Below are 18,847 nucleotides of genomic sequence, written 5' to 3'. Positions count from 1 at the left end.
ATATATATATATTTACATTGCTGCAATATAATATATTATTATAATATATAATATATTATATAATTATACAAGATTCAACTAATTTATTAGTCAGTTTAATGTAATTTAAGTTTAAATGACTTAAATGACGTCCAAGTTGATTGTACTTTAAAATTGAAGGCATTTACAGTTTTTTTTTTTTTTTTTTTTTTTTTTTTTACACAGTTTACAGAGGTGTCAAATAGTGGGATTACATTTTTGTAATTTTTTTATTTGCTTTAATTATAAATTAACAACTTTAGTAAAATATTAAATTGAATACCCACTGCATATATAAATATAAATATATAAATATATATATATATATATATATATATATATATATATATATATATATATATATATATATATATATATATATATATATATATATATATATATATATAATGACAGCAGCAGTCAAGAAGATGCATAGACAAACAAACAAAAACTAAAAGTGGTTTAGTGGAATCAGGAAAAATCTATATAATAAAGACGTTCTTAAACATTTTATGTAAAGTCAAGGAAGTAGACTGTGCGGTGCCAGTATCTTGCTTCCTCATAGTCTGAAGAATGGGAAACTCCTCTATGTGCAGTTCTGCCGTGAGAGTTTGCCCACAGAGGCATTTGTTCTAAAGAAGCAAAGAAAGAATGTGTCGTTTTTTTACTCGATGCGCATGTGTGTAAACTCCAAGACAGCCTGTTCTCAAACACAACAACTAGCCTACCATAGTAACAGTAGCTACGCGTGGTAAACCTCGAGGTCAATGGGTGTTCCTCTAAAACGCAACTGTATTTGCAATGTACATTGTGCACACGCACAACAGAAAGCCTCCCATGAGGGAACGCTTTTACTACTATTGTAAACTTATATCAGTGACCTACAAACAGGCTCAGTGACTTACTGAAGGGTTTTGTCTCTGATACAATAATTAATTCAAGTAAGACTAGATGACGAGTGGATAATGTAGGACGGATAAGTAAGTGACCTACAAACAACAACAATGCATTCGCTTTGCAGTGATATATCAGGAAGTCCAACTCATTCTGATCAAATACTGGAAACTCCTTCCAGTAGGCCTGATCAAATAAGGAAAATGTTCCTTTTCGGCATCATGTGATCAGTGTGGATAGGACGTCCTGTCCAGCTCCCAAAACGCAGCTCTTACATATAGATGACGAGAGCTCTCATCCGCATGTTTATGAGCGGGAATCTTTAGTGGGAGAACAGTGGGCTGGACATTAGTAAACCTCTTTTGCTGAGGCTGATCTAACAGCAGCATAAACACACACTTCCTCAAGTGAGCGCAGGCCAAGACAAGACCGTCCAGCACATTTAAACGTGATCGGTGACTCATCATTTACCGTGTCATATACTTTATATGTAGCATTGTTAAAATAGAAAATAAAAAGTTCACATATGGATGTGATGCTAAAGGAATAGACCTTAGTCAGGTTAGACACCATATTGAAACAAAGCTGTAAAGGAATATAGGACTATAGTTTTTACAGTAAAAATTATATGATCAATAAGTTATGATGACATATGTTTTTACATTGCTGTGACTCGTCAAAATAGGTTAAGCAATTTTCAACTTTTTTTTAATAAGTTTAAGAAGATTCAACACATTTTTTTTGAAAATCAAGTTGATTTTAAGTTGAAAAAGGAAAAATCAAGTAATTTAAGTTGAAATGACTTTAAAAAATTAAGGCAGCAACTTTTTTTTACAGTCCACACTAAAAAATGGTCCTCACGTAATTTTCATAATCGCAACTTTCAAAAACTATTTTATGGAGTATGTTTTTTTCTTTTTTTCGGAAAGACGTTTTGTCAGCTTGCATGGACAACCAGTAGCCTATTTTGTTATCTGTGCTGGGTAGATTACAAATTGTAGTCAAATTACAGGAAACAAATTGTAGTTAGTAACATATTGATTTGATATGCAATGTTGCACTGCTGAAAAAACACTCGCAACAGAGGAGGCCTATATAAAATTGCTTCCAAAAACCAAGATGTTTTGCAAAAAAGTCTCTGTCTAAGTTCTTGTATTTAATAAACAATATCACAGGAGCAAAAGTGCTGTTTTCCTGAATACCATTGATTTTATACAACATTGATATTATTGATTTTATTCAACAGTTTAAAAAACACAATAATTGAATAGGCTATCATCATGAAAGGTCATCAACTTTTTGGTTATTCATTTTCTTCTAGATATCTTCTTTTGTGCTCAGCAGAAGAAATACAGGTTTGGAATAACTTGAGGGTGAGTAAATGATGACAAAATGTTCATTTATTGGGCGAACTATAAATAGATGACAAGTGACAGTGAAGATATTTATAATGTTACTAAAGAATTCTATTTAAATAAACGCTGTTCTTTTTAACTTTCTGTTCATCAAAGAATCCTAAAAAAAGAATGGATCATGGTTCCAAAAGAAATCTGAACTGTTTTCAACATTGATAAAATGTTTCTTGAGCAAATTAGCATATCAATGATTTCTGAAGGATCACGTGACACAGTATAATATTTCACAGTATTACTCTTTGTACAGTATTTTTGTTCAATTAAACCCCAAACTTTTGAACAGTAAATTGAAATTAATATCAGTCAGTTGAGATCCCAGTCTCTGAAACTGTTAAACAGTGTACTATGATGGTGACTTTCCCAATAGCTTGTCAGACAAAAAAAAAGAAAGAAGCTATTTCACTCATGTGTAAGCATAGTGTAGTTTAATATGAAACTTGCTCACATGAAACAGCATGTTCTGACACACAATCTGCTGACTCACAGTGAATGACACTGAATGTTTAGATACAGGGAGGACATGTGTGACCCACCCTCTCCACACGCCACTGGAATTTCCATTTTCTTCCAGAGTCACTGACATGTCTTATATCTGGAGATATCGGCTGCTATGACTTTTCAAAACTGAAAACAGGGTAAATCACTATCCTGTTTATACCTTCTCTTTAAGTTTCCCACAGAAGACATATACTGTTTAAAGTCCCAGAAGTGTCAACGGGGATTCTGCTGTGTGTGTGTGTGTGTGTCACTGCGCAGGACTTTTAAACACTAAGTCATCATAGTTTTCCCAGTTTTTAGCAGTGGACATTCCATGCTGAGGGGAATCCTGAAGCTCAGTCCATGAATCACACAGGTAAATCAGAATGAATGGAATGTGACTTCTCACCTGAAAGGGTGCAGTAGTCCTGCATGTTATGTAATGGTTATGAGTAGTTTAACCTTTAAAGCATGAGAGTGTGGACTGTAGATTTGAAAGAGCCAGTGCATTCCCTGCATATTTACCTCACAGGTTTTCTCTCACGCAAAAGTTGCCCAGACAAAGAATATACATATAGTGTAGGTGAGGTTTCCCTTTGTTGTCTAAAGAGAAAATTCAGCTCTAGATACCACCATCTCTCTCTCTCTCTCTCTCTCTCTCTCTCTCTCTCTCTCTCTCTCTCTCTCTCTCTCTCTCTCTCTCTCTCTCTCTCTCTCTCTCTCTCTCTCTCTCTCTCTCTCTCTCTCTCTCTCTCTCTCTCTCTCTCTCTCTCTCTCTCTCTCTCTCTGTTATTTCTAAACACATTAGTTGCATGAACTCTTGGTGCAGTTTAACAGTCCCAAATGAATGTAATCTATGAAGGGTTTATACACACACTAGTGCCCTACAGCGCCCTCTAACGGATACATATTTATTTTGAATAGAATATTTTTTTCTTCTTCTAAACATATTATAGCCTTAAATAAAATTGTGTATTGCTTTTACAAAACAAGCGTGCAAAGCATTTTAAAATATCTGTTTTTAAATAGCTGTTTGGCGACATTCTTTGTTTTAGAAAAGCGCGATTACTCGAATATTCCAGGAGATGGCGACAGACTGTAAGAAACTGTAGATTCAGAGCGCGCGACCAGTGTCCGCGTAAGGTAAAGATAGGCTACTCTCTCAAACTAAATATATTTTTAGCAAATAATTTAATATTTAAGATAATCTAAATATTAGTCCAAAAGTTCAACTAGCCAACTGGTTAAAGGCATTCTTTTCTAAAAGCATTAAGTACAAACATTTTTTTTGTTTTTGTTAGCCTACTTTGTCCGTAATTATTAATTATTTTAAAGAAAGTGAGCCATTACATTGAAATCGAGATAGGCCTATCCAGTGCATAAAGCATTAGTAGCCTAAATTATAAAATAAAAAAATAAAAAAATCTAGATAAAAAGGCGCAAATGCTTATTAAAACATACTCAATTATGAAAATATTTCTAATTATATAATGATGTCCATGTGATCATTTTGAGCTAATGGACCAAAACTGTGTTTAGTGATAAATACAACACGGGCCCTAATTAGAGATGATTGAAGATGAATTATTCAACAGTCTGTCTGAGTAAAGCTGCCAGAATCTGATGCTGAAGCTGTGCACCTCCTGCAGACACATCAAGAGACGACCTGTGTGAAAACATCACACGGAACAGCCACATCCATCCATCCATCCATCCATCCATCCATCCATCCATCCATCTATCTATCTATCTATCTATCTATCTATCTATCTATCTATCTATCTATCTATCTATCTATCTATCTATCTATCTATCTATCTATCTATCTATCTATCTATCTATCTATCTATCTATCTATCTATATATCTATCATCTCCATTAATCCATCCATCCATCTTTTATGAAATGCTAATTTTGTATATTGATAAAGTATAATTGGTTATAAATATAGTAATTATTACAAATAGTTGATTATTATAGGTAGGCTACCGCGATCTTCTTAAATAAAAAACTTTCTACTATCCCCCGTGTAAACGATCGTCAGCCCAGCAAACTGGCCAAGCGTCTCCACTAGTGGTTTCTCATTCTCACGCTCATTTGGCGCACAGATGAGCGTCCTGGGAGGAGAATCCCAGCTGAACATAATGGGATCCTAACAGGTTTGTGGCTTCAGGATCCTCCCCCTCCACAGGAGAAAGAGATGCGTCTCTTATCAGCGTCTGCAGATTCTGCGGGTTATCAGCAGCCCGTCTGACCCCAAACACACTCACATGGGAAAAACAGTGGAGCACATTCCCATCGTTCACTGTACAGATGTGTTCATCACTGACATGCGCTCGGCCACCGATTACAATATAACCTATTCTTGTATTACTGCTGAATTTTAATAGTTCGTTCTTGTACGCTACGTTAAAACACACACACACACACACACACACACACACACACACACACACACACACACACACACACACACACACACACACACACACACACACACACACACACACACACACACACACACACACACACACACACACACACACACACACACACACACACACACACACACCTGTCAGTCACTTTAAGACAGCAATAGATAGCCTAGGTATTTCTGTAAGTCTATATGGACACTTAACTTAAAAGTGATTTAGAAAAAGTATTAATTTATATTTAGAGGGAATTATTTATTAGTCGAGTTATTATTTATCTGTCCTCCGAGACAACATATTATTTTAACTTTAATTATTAAAAAATTAAAATAAATCTGGTTTAAAAAAAACGTAAAGATAAAGGTAATGATAGCTAAACACGATAAACTGAATAAAATTATAGCTATATAGCTATAATAATAGCTTTAAACATTAAATGTGATAATGAAAAAATAATTCTAATTTAATTTAAATTTAATTAACTTTCATTTTAAATGTTTTATTTAAAATAAATTATATATATATATATATATATATATATAATTTATATATATATATTATTTTCATTTAGCCTGAGATATAGTATCTCATGATAAATTAAAATAAATACATATACTGTATGTACATACATTTATAAAAATAATGTATGCTAATTTATCTATGTAATTATGTACGTATGTATGTATGTATTAATGTATGTAAAATATGCATATTCGTTATAGGTATAGTATAGATGGACATTTATACTAATACAAATAATCAAGTTCAGTGCATGTATGGACCGATCTCATATTACCGAACAGGAAATTGAAAACATGGGAAGGTTAAAGAGCCCATCGATCCCCTGAGACCTTTTGAGATAATAATCTGCTGCCCATTAGAAATGAATCTGTAACTGGACCAGCTCATTAATGCCCGTCCCGCCCCTTCGTTCGAATGCCAGCGCTGATTGGGCACAACTGCGTCATTGACAGTGACCTCACACAGAACCTAAAGGCGACCCAAAGGATAAAACGCGAGCGGGAAGCGTCAAGGTGACAGTGTCCAGCCCGCATCCTCTCTACAGTAGTTTCATCTGGACTCTGGGTGAATCCGACGAGAAGATGCCACGAGGATTTTTAGTGAAAAGGAGTAAACGTGCCTCATCAGCATCCTACAAGGTGCGTGCGCAAGAAGAAAAAGAGCCGCGCAAAGAGGACCTGCCAAGCCAAACTCCAAATGCAAGTGTCCTGGACGTGCTGGAACCTACGAGAGAATCATGGGCAAGTGGTATCAGCTCTAAAAATGAGCAGACGCGTCTTCTGGAGGACTCTGGGGTTGTTGGAGAGAGCGTCGATTACGCACAGAACTACTTCAGCCACCCGGAACAGAGCGCGTCATCTCCGCGCAACAGCACCGACTCCTACAGCCCGATCAAACCCATCAGCACGGAGTTTTTCGACAGGTGTCTGAGCTCACCAGCCATGGCAGAGTCCTTTCCCTTGGCCACCCCGGTGTCTTCAATCGAGCGTCTGCTAATGAACCACTCTGACATGAAGTTTGGCACACCGGTGCCCTCTTCAGTGCCCACCTACCCCGCGTTTCATCAATGCGTAAAACGCGCGTTCATGGACACAGAGCGCAAAAGCAAAGCACCAAAAAAGCCTAAAGTCATCAGAAAGCTCAATTTTGAAGACGAAGTCACCACCTCACCGGTCCTCGGGCTTAAAATCAAAAAAGAAATTCCCGAGTCAAAACTGGCATCGCAAAGTGGCAGAAAAAAGCCGCTGGGTGAGTTCATCTGCCAGCTTTGTAAGGAAGAATACCCTGATCCGTTTTCTCTGGCCCAGCACAAGTGCTCCAGAATCGTGCGGGTTGAATACCGCTGCCCGGAGTGCGACAAAGTTTTCAGCTGTCCTGCTAACCTCGCGTCTCATCGCAGATGGCACAAACCTCGCGGCCTGAGCACCGGAGACGCGAAGAAGTCCCCGCTGGAGGCGCGTAACCACGAGAAGACCTCAGTGGAGGGGAAGGAGAACGCCAGCAAGATGGGTGGAAACAATCAGCACCAGCTGAGTCCGGACAGCTCCCAGCATCACAGATCAGCACCGGACAGCAACATGATGCACAGAGTTTCCCAAGACCCTCCTCTGGACCAAAGGTACCCATCGTCCGAGAAATGCTTTGAGATGCACATCGGCCCCGCGGAAAGCTCAAGGTTGTTTGATCACTGCCCCGACGAGCCCGACATGTCCACCACCCCGTACTTGCCCTCGCCCAGCCCAGAAGAAGTGTACGAATGCCACTACTGCAGCAAGAAGTTTCGCAGGCAAGCCTACCTGAGGAAACACCTGGCCGCGCACGAGACGATCAAAGCATCCCCGTACAGTCACATCGAGAGCGGGCAGATCACTTTCCCGTGTCACCTGTGCGGAGCGCACTTCCCCTCCGCGGAGATCAGGGACAAACACAGACTCTGGCACGCGGTCAGGGATGACCTGCTCCTCAGACCCGATCTGAGCCCTGGAGAACAGCAGATATTCTCATGCAAACACTGTCCCTCCACGTTCTTCAGTTCTCCAGGCTTGACCAGACACATCAACAAATCTCATCCCACAGAGAACAGACAGGTGATGCTCTTACAGATGGCCGTCAGGCCGGGGTGCTGAGCGCAGCTCTGAAACAGTTATGATCATGTCGAACGGTTTGTTGTTAATATCATCCAGTGTCTTTATGTGGGAATATCGAACTTTGCAAGGTTTTCTTTTTATTTTATTTTTGATAACAGAGCTAGTTTATGTATTCTTTGATAATCTTGGGTAACACTGAATAACTTTTAAGAAAAGTGCAGCAATCTATTAACAGACATTATAGGGTTTCCACACTTTTGATCATGAATTTTACATTTCATAATTACTGGAAAATGTATATATATACAGGTGAAACTCAAAACATTAGAATATCGTGCAAAAGTTAATTTATTTCAGTATTTCAACTTAAAAGGAGAAACTAATATATTATATAGACTCATTACCAAGAAAGTGAGATATTTCAAGCCTTTATTTGTTATAATTTGGATGATTATGGCTTATAGCTTATGAAAACCCCAAATTCAAAATTAGAATATTGTGAAAAGGTTTTCATAAGCTATTAGCCATAATCATCAAAATTATAAATAATTAAGGCTTGAAATATCTCACTTTGCATTTGCAGTTTCCCCTGTACATATATATATATATATATATATATATATATATATATATATATATATGCACACTGTATTAATATATAATTTTCCAGTGATTACTTAATTCCAGCAGTTATATTTATTAAAATAATTGCATTTTAATAGAAAATTCTAATCTATTAAATGTATTAGAGCCGAGAAATATAAATATTGCTTTTATTTTGTATTTTCATTATTTTAAAAAGTCAAACATTTGATTCATTTCTGTGCCTTTTCCAAGCCTCACATCTCAATTATCTGAAATGTCCAAGTTTTTCACAACTGTAGGAACTCTGTATAATTATAACTCTCATTCAAATGTGAATATTATGTATTCACATGTATAATATAATATAAAATATTATGTTCACTGAAATGTTTAATTCACGAAACTCATTACTGATAATAATTTGTTGGATAAAGTTATAACGTGTTACCCATAAAAGGTACTTAATGTTGCTAATTTAATTTAATTCATGAAACTGTTTATAGCGGGAAAGACATCAAACCTATTGGGCTTGAGACTGAAAGCTCTCAGCGGGTTCTTTCATTAACATATATCATTATAATATGGGAAAAAGTAAATGAATATATTTTGTGTCTCATTGTAAAAGTAGCTCCCATGGAAAGCTTGTTTAGTCTCAATCGTCTTAGAAGGTGCTTTGATTTCTAGATCATGAATTGAGGCACTGTACGTTTCATATTTTAATTGACAACAGTAGCTGCAAAAAAAAAAAAGGAAATGTATTCATATCATAACTGCCAAGAAATGCCATAGCATACATCAAGACTATTAGAGGCCTACATGTAATAATAAATCATAAGTGTCATATTTATATTTTCATATGTAGTCATTTTCAGCTGGAAATGAAAAGGTCAATAAACCGAATTGTCTTCAAATACACTTAGCTTATTTGTTATTTGCTGCTAATAAAAGAAAAGAAAATTTTCAATCTAATAAAAGAAAAGAAATCACAGTAAAACAAGTGTTGCTCCCAGTAACTGCACAGGATTTGCTATGTTGTAAGAATACTTTTATTCTTAAGTGTAGTTGCACATCCACTCTCCTTCAACATCCGATACAAATGTATAGATACACAACCGTATGACACCATTGTGGATCTGTGCGTGTGCTTGTGTGTTGTGCAGCTGTTATATCAACACATGCAGTTAGTACTGGGATCATGCAGCATTTGGTCAGTAGTAACACACAAAATCTACCCATGAGAATGTTTTTTTTTTAACCTCTTGAAATTACGCACAGGTTTCAGTTGTTCGTGTGCAGGCCTTTAATATACACCTTATCATTTAAATTCAGAAGGGTGCTGCATGATTTCAACTCCTCACATATATATATATATTTCTTGTGATAAATTTCTAAATGCTTTCAAATTAAAAAGAAAAACAATAAAAATCATGAAGTCTCGCATAGCTTTCAAGAAAATATACAAACTTGACTTTATCTTAAACATGGCGACAGTTATAACTTGCATCCGTAGTCTACAGGGTTTTACCCTTTTATCCCTTAAACGTGGAAGGAAGAAACGCAGATCAAAAACTAGTGTACACTTCCACGTCTAAAAAAAAAAAAAGAAAAAAGAAAGAAGAACAGAACAAGATTACATTAAAGGCTTTTGACCTAGCACAAAAAGTCCTGAAGCGGGTAGTTCGGTTCAATTTGGCAACGTCGCCGTCTCCCTGCAAGACCTGTTAATGTGGCGTCTCATTCACACTTTCCTTAAAAATCCCATCCGAGATGAGATGAATCGAGAAGAGCGCTGCAGTCGAATGCTTTGCGCTGTAAATGAGCTGATAAACCAGCGTGGGCTCGTCTCTAAGGCTGCTGTGCAACGAAACAAAACCTAGCCGTACAGACTGACAGGCAAGCTGAAGACTTGTTCTAAGTGGCCTTTTGATTTTTCTGTTTTTGGTTGATTTAAATACTGTCAAATATGTACACAGATCAGATACTGTTCATACACTATACACATACATTAAATATGTATATATTTTATATTTATAGATATATACACAGTTTCAAATGACAAAAGGGGCGGTTCAGTATAACAGTAACATAAAAAAAAAGAAAATCAGTAACGTTCTATTGAAGAGAAAACTAAATGTACAAATTGCAATAAACCGTGATCCATAAAGAAAACCAGCAAATAAACCAATAAATGTGAGTGTCAATGTTACATAAAAAAACATTAGGAGTGGAAAAAAAACAAACGTAACAGCAAGAAGTGCTTCAGTTTAAACGTAAATCTGCTCCACAAACACGTCGAGCACTTCTCCAGCCGTCGAATATGTCGAAAACCTCAGTGCGTCTTCTGTACAAATATATATATAAAAAAAGTTGTGGTTGATACGATGGCGACTTTATGCGATCACTGGCACTCTGAGTGGAGGGCAGCTTCAGTGGCACCAGCTACGACAACAGCAGAGAAACTTATTGAAGTAAAATGCAATGCGATATCCATCATTGGTCGACAAAAAATAAACATTTCAGTTGTCTTTGATCTTTCTGGCTCTGGATGGGAGGAGTCAGATGGCTATCGCAGGGCAAGAGGGCGTGGCTTGTCTCTGACAGTGCAGTGGGCGGAGTTCTGGAGGGTCCCGCAGGAAGTTGTCGTGTGTGTGTGTGTGCGCTCACTTAAGTCAAGTCTTGTTGGCGGAACCCGAGGAACGGCGAAGCTTCATGGACATCCGGCTCTTGCTAGCACGAGGTGACATGGGCGAGGCTAAATCGCTCCCGTCGACCTGCAGTGCTGGACTTTCGGCCAGCTGACTCTCGAGGCATGAGCCTGTCGGGGAGGGAAGGGAGGAGGAAGAAGAAAAGACAGAGATCAGAACGTCACGGCGGCCAGATCCTTCGCACACGTTTAACACTGCGCTGTTCTCAAACATCTACTCGAGTGACGCATCTCATTAAAGGGTTCAATTCAGCTTGGGTTTGTGAATTAGAATTAGAAATATATATATATTTTTTTTTATATAATATCAAATAAGTCTCATTGTGAATTTCACTCAGATTGGAAAGGGAAAAAACCTCTCTGATACTTTGGATGAAGCCATTTTGGCAAATTGTACAATAAATGTAACCAATTGAGAGCAAAATAAGTGTGAAAATCCCCTTCCTGAGGGGCGTGAGAGGTTAATGCACCAGTGCATTGTGGGTGAAGTTCACAGAGCGAATCACAAGGGATGCTGGGACTAATCAACGCTGAAATCTGACACGTCGTCCCTTGGATGAGACCGACAGGGGTGCAGTTATGATATCGTAACACAAACTACATTGTAAAAGAGGAACGGGGAGGGGAAGAAAAAAAAAACACAAAGAAAGTACTTTGCCGTTTTTGGTTCCAGCATACCATTCACAGCTAGCGTGAAAGACCTTCCGTTTCAAGCCTTTTCCCTTTACCTTGATGAGCCCAATGTTTTCTACTGGAGGTTTGGTAAGGAGGAGAAAAATCACAGCATTTCTTTCTTGGGGTGCGAGAATGGACAGAGGTGACAGATAGAAAGGACGACAGGAGGACGAGAGGGTGGGAAAAGGACAGGAGAGAGGGGCAGGAAAGATGCAAAGTGATGGGCATTGGTGTGGGATGTAAGAGGGAAGAATATAAAAAGACAGGAGGAAGAAAAACAGAAGAAGAGATATAAGATAAAGGTACGAGCAGGCTGGGAGGGAAAACAGTAGCAGGTGCACGTAAAATACAAGACAATAAATGCAAAAAGTTGATCTCTCCATACGTTCACGGACATTTATTCAAACACGCACTTACACAAACACTAAACTAAACAAAAAAAAGATGTCAGAATTACCATCCCCCACTAGTAACTAAACTCTAGAAATGAATGCTGTGACACAAATCTCACTGAAAAGATGATGCCAAACCACATGTTATACTCATAAATATCATCTGTAATATTGTACCTGAATTCCTTCTGTAAATCAATCGCACTCGGCAGTAGGGGTTCCGGAAGTAAAATGCCATTCACATAATCATATAATGCAACATTTTTCATTCAAATATTTGAAAACAGATCTAGACATGAGCGCTGAGTTTTTGCTGTTTTTACCGTTCAAAAAAGGGTTGGTAAGTTATTGTAAAAAGAAGTCTCTTATGCATTTATTTGATCAAAAATACTCCAGTCTTCAGTATCACGTTCCTTCAGAAATCATTCTAATATGATGATTTGCTGCTCAAGGAACATTTATAATTAATATCGATGTTTAAAACAGTTAATGTTTATGGAAACCGTGATACATTTTTTTCAGTATTCTTTGATGAAAAGAAAATTCAAAAGAACAGCATTTATTTGCAATAGAAATCTCAACATAAATGTCGTTTCTGGTACTTTTGATCAATTTAATGCATCCTTTCTGAACAAAATTATTAAGTCTCCTTGAAAAATCCTACCGATTATTGTAAACAAAACGGGCAATCTCCACACTGGTGGAGATTTTTAGCAAGCTTGCTAGGAAACTTTAGCTAGCCAGCAACCGAACATGAATTAAAATAGGGTGAATCTGACAAAAATCTCAGATTCAATTATGATCTGCAGTGATTTAGGGACTAGTGTTTCATTCCACACATAAAATACAATGAATTGTTGTAATGTTGTGATTCAGTCAAGAGTTGAAGGACTCTTTCTTTATTAAGAATCTTCTGAAATCCTGAATAAGCTGAGCTTAATTATCTGTATGAGAGCTATTATACTGTACCATTCCGGTGCTTCCATTCAACATTTACAGACAGACAGACAGACAGACAGACAGACAGACGTGTGATATAAAGAACAGTAGATGAGGTGAGTGAAGCTGTAAGATCATGCCGGACACAGACATGACTTAGGGTGTGTTCACACTTGGCATGTTTGGTTCTATTAAAACAAACGTTGACGCGATTGCTCTGTTAGTGCGCTTCAAGTGTGAAGGCTGCCATCCGAACCCTGGTGCGCACCAAGCAGTGGGTCTCGGTACACTTCCAAACCAACTCTGGTGTGGTTCGACTGAAATATGAACGCAACACTGACCGAAGACATCTAAATGAAAGAAAATCAGGACGTGATGTGTTGTTTGTGTGTGTGTGATGGAGGAATTCCTGGCACTGTTTTGACTCCTTTACACACTTTATAAGCTCTTTATGAGTCCTCAGCTGGTCAAAATATGATCAAATGTCGGCTATGCACATACAACGAGCGCATTTATCCCAGCACACAACATTGTTTTGGGCGTTCGGTAAGCTAAAAAAAGCTGTTTGTTTTGTGTTGGATCTTTTGATTCGGTGTTAAAAATGACAGTTAGAACACTAAGAAAACCTATATGTATAATTTTCGTATTTGGTCCATACCAAAAGAACCAAGAGAACACACCCTTAGAGGGATCTAGTGGAGTAACATCTGTGGTAAAGTGTGTAAATGTTGGTCAATGTTAGGGATCTGGTGTGAACATGCCATGCAATGAATGTTGCAGACTTCCCATTGAACAAAATATAGAGAACATGGAGAAAAAGAAGGGAACGTATTTCACTCTAGAAAGGAATCAAACAAACAAGATAAAGCAAAAGAGAAAGAGCTCATAACGTCGTTACAAGCCAAACAAACGCATAAGACAATCAGGCAGTCTCAGTGAACGGCATCTTCAGGAATCTTACCTTTAGATATACACAAGTGATAGATTATGATCTGAAGGGGAAACATAAGATAAACAAAATAAAATGGGAATGAAAAAGAAAATAAAGAAATAGAAAAGAAAAATGATCATTTGTGTTTAGAAAGGTACCAGGAGCCCAACACAAACGCCAGAATAAAAGCTTTGGGTTTGGAAAAACAACTTCGGTTGCATAAAATACAAAACAAAAGATTGTTTTTCAGCTCCAAAAGCAAATTGTTTTGCAATGACTGAACCAAAAAGGAGAAAATTATAATTATAATTTGTGCACAGGCATGCATGTGTCCTCAAATGAAAGGCTTAATGACTCATTTCTATCTGTGCACTACATTCTCAGTGTATGATTGGGGGAATTAAATGAATTTCCCAGAAACTTCTCCCAAAATAATGGCTTAATGCTATTTCTGGACTTGCCTTTGGTTCAAGTTCAGCTTCCATGTTCATTGTTGAGGTTAGCATTCCTGTAGCTCGAATAGTAGAGCATGGCACTAGCAATGTCATGGGTTTGATTCCCAGCGAACGCAAGGACTTCTTAAAATGCTCTATTGTTTAAAAGTTTTTTTAAAAAACATTTTCCAGTAAGATTCAGGTCAGTAAGATTTTTGTTTTGAAAGGAATTAACACTTTTATTCAGCAAAGATGCATTAAATTGATCAAAAGTGACGGTAAAGAAAACTTACAAAGCTTTACCATTAAGCAGAACAACAGTTTTCAACATTAATAACTCCAGTTAATAATATTTCACAAAATTACAGTTTTGACTTTGATTAATAAAGGCATCCTTGGTGAGCATAAGTATGGAAGCTTGTTTCCGGCACAGACAGAATGAAACATTTTAAAAGATAACTGCAACTTTTTATCTCACAATTGCGAGTTTACATCTCGCAATTCTGACTTTATTTCTCAGAATTGCGAGATATAAAGTCAGAATTGCGTGAAAAAAACTCGCCATTGTGTGTTATAAAGTCAGAATTGCGAGATATGAACATGCAATTCTGAGAAAAAAAGTCATAATTTCAAGTATATTTCTTGCAATTGCGACTTTATAACACGCAATTCTGACTTTATAACCTGCAATTGCAACTTTATATCACGCAATTCAGAATTGTGAGAGAGAGAAAAAAGTCGCAATTACCTTTTTTATTTATCATTCTGTGACGGAAACAAGCTTCCATTCAAGAGACTTCTTTCAAAAACAAACAAAAAATATCTTACTGACCACAAGTTTTGATTGGTAGTAATATATATATATATATATATATATATATATAGAATGCAATGCAAGTCGTTTTGGATAAAATAGTATGCCAAATGCATAAAAATGTTCATGTAAAAACAAGTGAGTGTGATTCTACAGTCTCAGCTGGTGGGGCTAAGACACATGCACATAAGGCCAGAGAGTCTAGAATTGGATGGAATTGTGAAGCTGAATAGTGAGTGGTGTAAAATGACAGATGGATTAAGAATCCGTTCATTAAGTCAATGACGCCCACCTGCTTCAGATGGAAGATGGTGGAAAGGTGCAGGGCAGAAAACACGAGCTGCGTAGTCCTCGAACGTCGTGGGCTCCAAGTGGTGCTGGACTATCGTCTCCAGATATCGTGCTCTCTCTTCATAGCTGATAAACGTACCAGTTAAGGTCAAACAAGGTTGGTGCATCGATTTCAAAAGCAACACAAACACACACATCAATAGGGGTCAAACAGTTAACCAGGACACCATGGGTTAATAATTCTCCCATCATACTGTAAACTGTATTACAAAGCTGTCATTGCTTTACGTATGGTGACAGTGGGTATCAATGGACATCTTACTGTCTTGTGTTATTCGGTTACGAAAAATGATGGTATTGAGTAAATGGAAGGGATTGGATTATGCCGCTGTGTATGGGTTTAAAAACGGAGGGATTCTGTTAATGGGGACGATTTGATTAAATAGTCCGGTGGCATATGGTCTTTGCTGCATTCATAACTTCGTAAAACCAAGAACACCCGGTTCGGATAACGACGGATGCTGAGAAATGAAGCGTGCGAGAGACAAAAAGACAAGAGAGAAACGGAGGCCCTGCTGGGACGAGGCAGGGGGAGGATATTCTCGGCTCAAGTTCTTCGAGTGTTTCCGCACATACAGCATCTCCACCAGGAAACGCAACACTCACGCAGATCTGTCGTTTGCCTTTTCCTACCTCCAGCAGACCCGCTTCCTGCCGACGGGTCCTGCTGTTTGCGAGCAAACCCTGGAGTGAACGGGTGAGAGGTTCCCACAGAGGAGAAGAGAAAGCAGCAAGCGGAAGTGTCAGCGGGTGCGACGTAATTAGACACATGCAGTACTACAACTATAGGCAGAACATGATGGTCTTGACAGCCGCGTTAACAGCTCAGAATAGCACTCGTACAATCTTACTGACTGAAACATTCAGTCACGGCTGATACAAATCAATTCTGATTGTAGACTTCAACTGTTCTGCACTTCCATATTATCGAGTAAGAGCAGAACTACCTCATGAACCACTGACAGGTAATTCACTAACCGTCGCGTGCAAAATTGCCAGCTAAAATACATATACAGAACCCTATACAGATAAGATTATTCTGATACACAGCATATATATAATATTAAACTACTGTTTCTTTATGGAATTAATGCCTTATTTATTAGCAAGGATGCATTAAATTGACAGTAAAGACATTTATAATGAACAAAGATCAAATAAAACCATTTATTTTAAATAAAAAATCTTATGTAACATCTTTTGTTCATAAATCTTATGTAAAATCTTATACAACATAATTTTCTAGAAAATTAACCAGCACAATTCTTTTCAAGATTGATGGTAATAATAAGAAATGTTTCTCAAGCACCAAGTTCTGAAGGATCGTGTGACACTGAAGACTGGAGTAATGGTCATCAGAGGAATAAATGTTTCAAAATAAATATTTTATATTTGTAAAATACATTAAAATAGAAACCAGTTATTTAAAGTAGTAATAATATTCCTCAATATTACTCTATTTACAATGTTTTTGATCAAATAAATGCAGCCTTGGTGAGACATTAAAAAAATCTTAAGACCTCAAACTTTTGAATGGTAGTTGCCATTACAGAAGTTACAAATAAGATATAATTTTATACAGAGTAGAATTGACTAAAATAAATATGACATTATTAAATATTTACAAAATGTAAAATATAATTTTATCAAAAGTTGTTAAAAGCGCTATATAAATGAAGGTTGCTTGACTTGACTTGAAAAGTAAAACAAACAAAAAAACACTGACCACTGTATAAACATACCAAAAAGCAATGCAATGAAATCAGTTTTTTTTCCTCCACTTTAAGTCACTAAAATGGAAAACCTGATTCTTGGACTGAAAGGTCAAGGTCTTAAAGGGTCTAGTCTGGATCTTTAATTGTCAGGGATTAGTAAGGATCTGGATATTGGTCTGACTACAACTCTGCTACATAGATGGTTCATGGCCAGAGTAACTGCAAAGTGGTCCATATTTTATCCCGATAGTCCGGCTACAAGTGGGCAACCATTCCAAACAGCGCAAGCAAAGCATGAGCAGCACCGCTGTGCGTCTTAATAGCCCTCACAGAGCCGCCCAACATGTGGCCACCATCCTGAACCTGGGATGAGCCTCTAATGCCACCCTGTCACCAAGACAACAAATCCTCTCCGCTGTTGACTTCAGATGCTCTTTGTGTGTCACAAAGAGAGAGGTAAAGGGAAAAACAGTTCTTCTTTTTCCTTCTCATACATGGTGCTTTTTTGCACCATGTATTCACCCAAATAACCCGGGCCTATAATTGAATTTTTGATGGGTGGTGTTTTTTTTATGACGGCTTGTTAAAAAGGAGAAAGTCCTTTTAAGAGAGTGCGTGCCGGGTTCTCGCGCCCTCTCTAGCATCACATGCTACTAGAGAAGAGGAGGATAAAAAAGAGCCTTTTGTGCATTACCAGAAACTCATTTTCCCTGTGGATGAAAGGCAGAAGGGGGGAAAAAATACTCCTGGCCTCTTCCCCCCCTCCCACGGAGCTTTTCATTGTCACCGCGCTGAACTCCTGGGCTCTGGAAGGAAAGAGAGAAATTGCCACTGAAGAGACAGCAAAAGTGAGCTTGTTAGCACATTAGGAGTGAAGGGCTCGTGGTGGGCTCCAGGAACAGTCCCTGGTGGTGTGTTAATTCAGCACTCCGAACATGCTGGTGCTGATAGCCTCCAAATTGATCACTCCTGCTTCCCCCGATTTCGTCCCCCCCCCTCTCTCGAAGCTGGTGGCAGCGGTGGAGAACACAAGCAACCCTATAGAAAGGAGGAGAAGCTTTTCATAACGTCAAAGTCATGTCAGCCACCTTGACTCTGACGACAACTCTCTGATGACAGGGTGTCTGGTGAACACTTCTAGGTAGACGTCAATGATCTCTGTTATGTCAGCAGTTTTGATGTCTCTCAATCACCATGTGAACAAGTGGATCCCTTGTAATTCTTGAGTGTGAATTTGAATTGAATTGGCCGCACCAAATTGAATTGAAATCTGAATTGGAATGACATCTATCTATCTATCTATCTATCTATCTATCTATCTATCTATCTATCTATCTATCTATCTATCTATCTATCTATCTATCTATCTATCTCTTATCTATCTATCTCTTATCTATCTATCTCTTATCTATCTATCTCTTATCTATCTATCTATCTATCTATCTATATGTCTATCTATCTA

The 18,847-nt window shown here is 37.7% G+C and overlaps 2 protein-coding genes across 8 annotated transcripts in view; one reads left to right on the top strand and one right to left on the bottom strand.

Moving 5' to 3' along the window:
* Positions 1–6,339: 6,339 nt before the first annotated feature.
* insm2 (insulinoma-associated 2) lies at positions 6,340–7,884 on the top strand (the record flags this gene model as incomplete). The annotated part of the gene is made up of 1 exon (XM_079633463.1): positions 6,340–7,884. One exon carries the CDS (start codon positions 6,340–6,342, stop codon positions 7,882–7,884), a length of 1,545 nt encoding a protein of 514 aa, XP_079489589.1.
* A 1,572-nt stretch (positions 7,885–9,456) lies between these two features.
* ralgapa1 (Ral GTPase activating protein catalytic subunit alpha 1) overlaps positions 9,457–18,847 on the bottom strand; it is a 72,066-nt gene continuing 62,675 nt past the window's right edge. For 2 of the 7 annotated variants that reach the window (XM_079633932.1, XM_079633928.1), the window contains 3 exons: positions 15,612–15,736; positions 11,813–11,927; positions 9,466–11,245 (listed from right to left, as the gene is read on the bottom strand). In XM_079633932.1, the coding sequence (XP_079490058.1) occupies positions 11,158–11,245; positions 11,813–11,927; positions 15,612–15,736 (328 nt within the window). In that variant the 3' untranslated portion in view covers positions 9,466–11,157. Of the gene's footprint in view, positions 11,246–11,527; positions 11,928–14,101; positions 14,133–15,611; positions 15,737–18,847 lie in introns of those variants that run through there. The other 5 variants (XM_079633929.1, XM_079633931.1, XM_079633926.1 and 2 more) reach the window with 3 other exon arrangements.

The sequence above is a fragment of the Phoxinus phoxinus genome, assembly GCF_949152265.1.
Source record: "Phoxinus phoxinus genome assembly, chromosome: 13".
Classification (NCBI taxonomy): Eukaryota; Metazoa; Chordata; class Actinopteri; order Cypriniformes; family Leuciscidae; genus Phoxinus; species Phoxinus phoxinus.
Note: the sequence above shows the minus strand (reverse complement) of the source record. Positions and strands in the feature narration are given on the sequence as shown.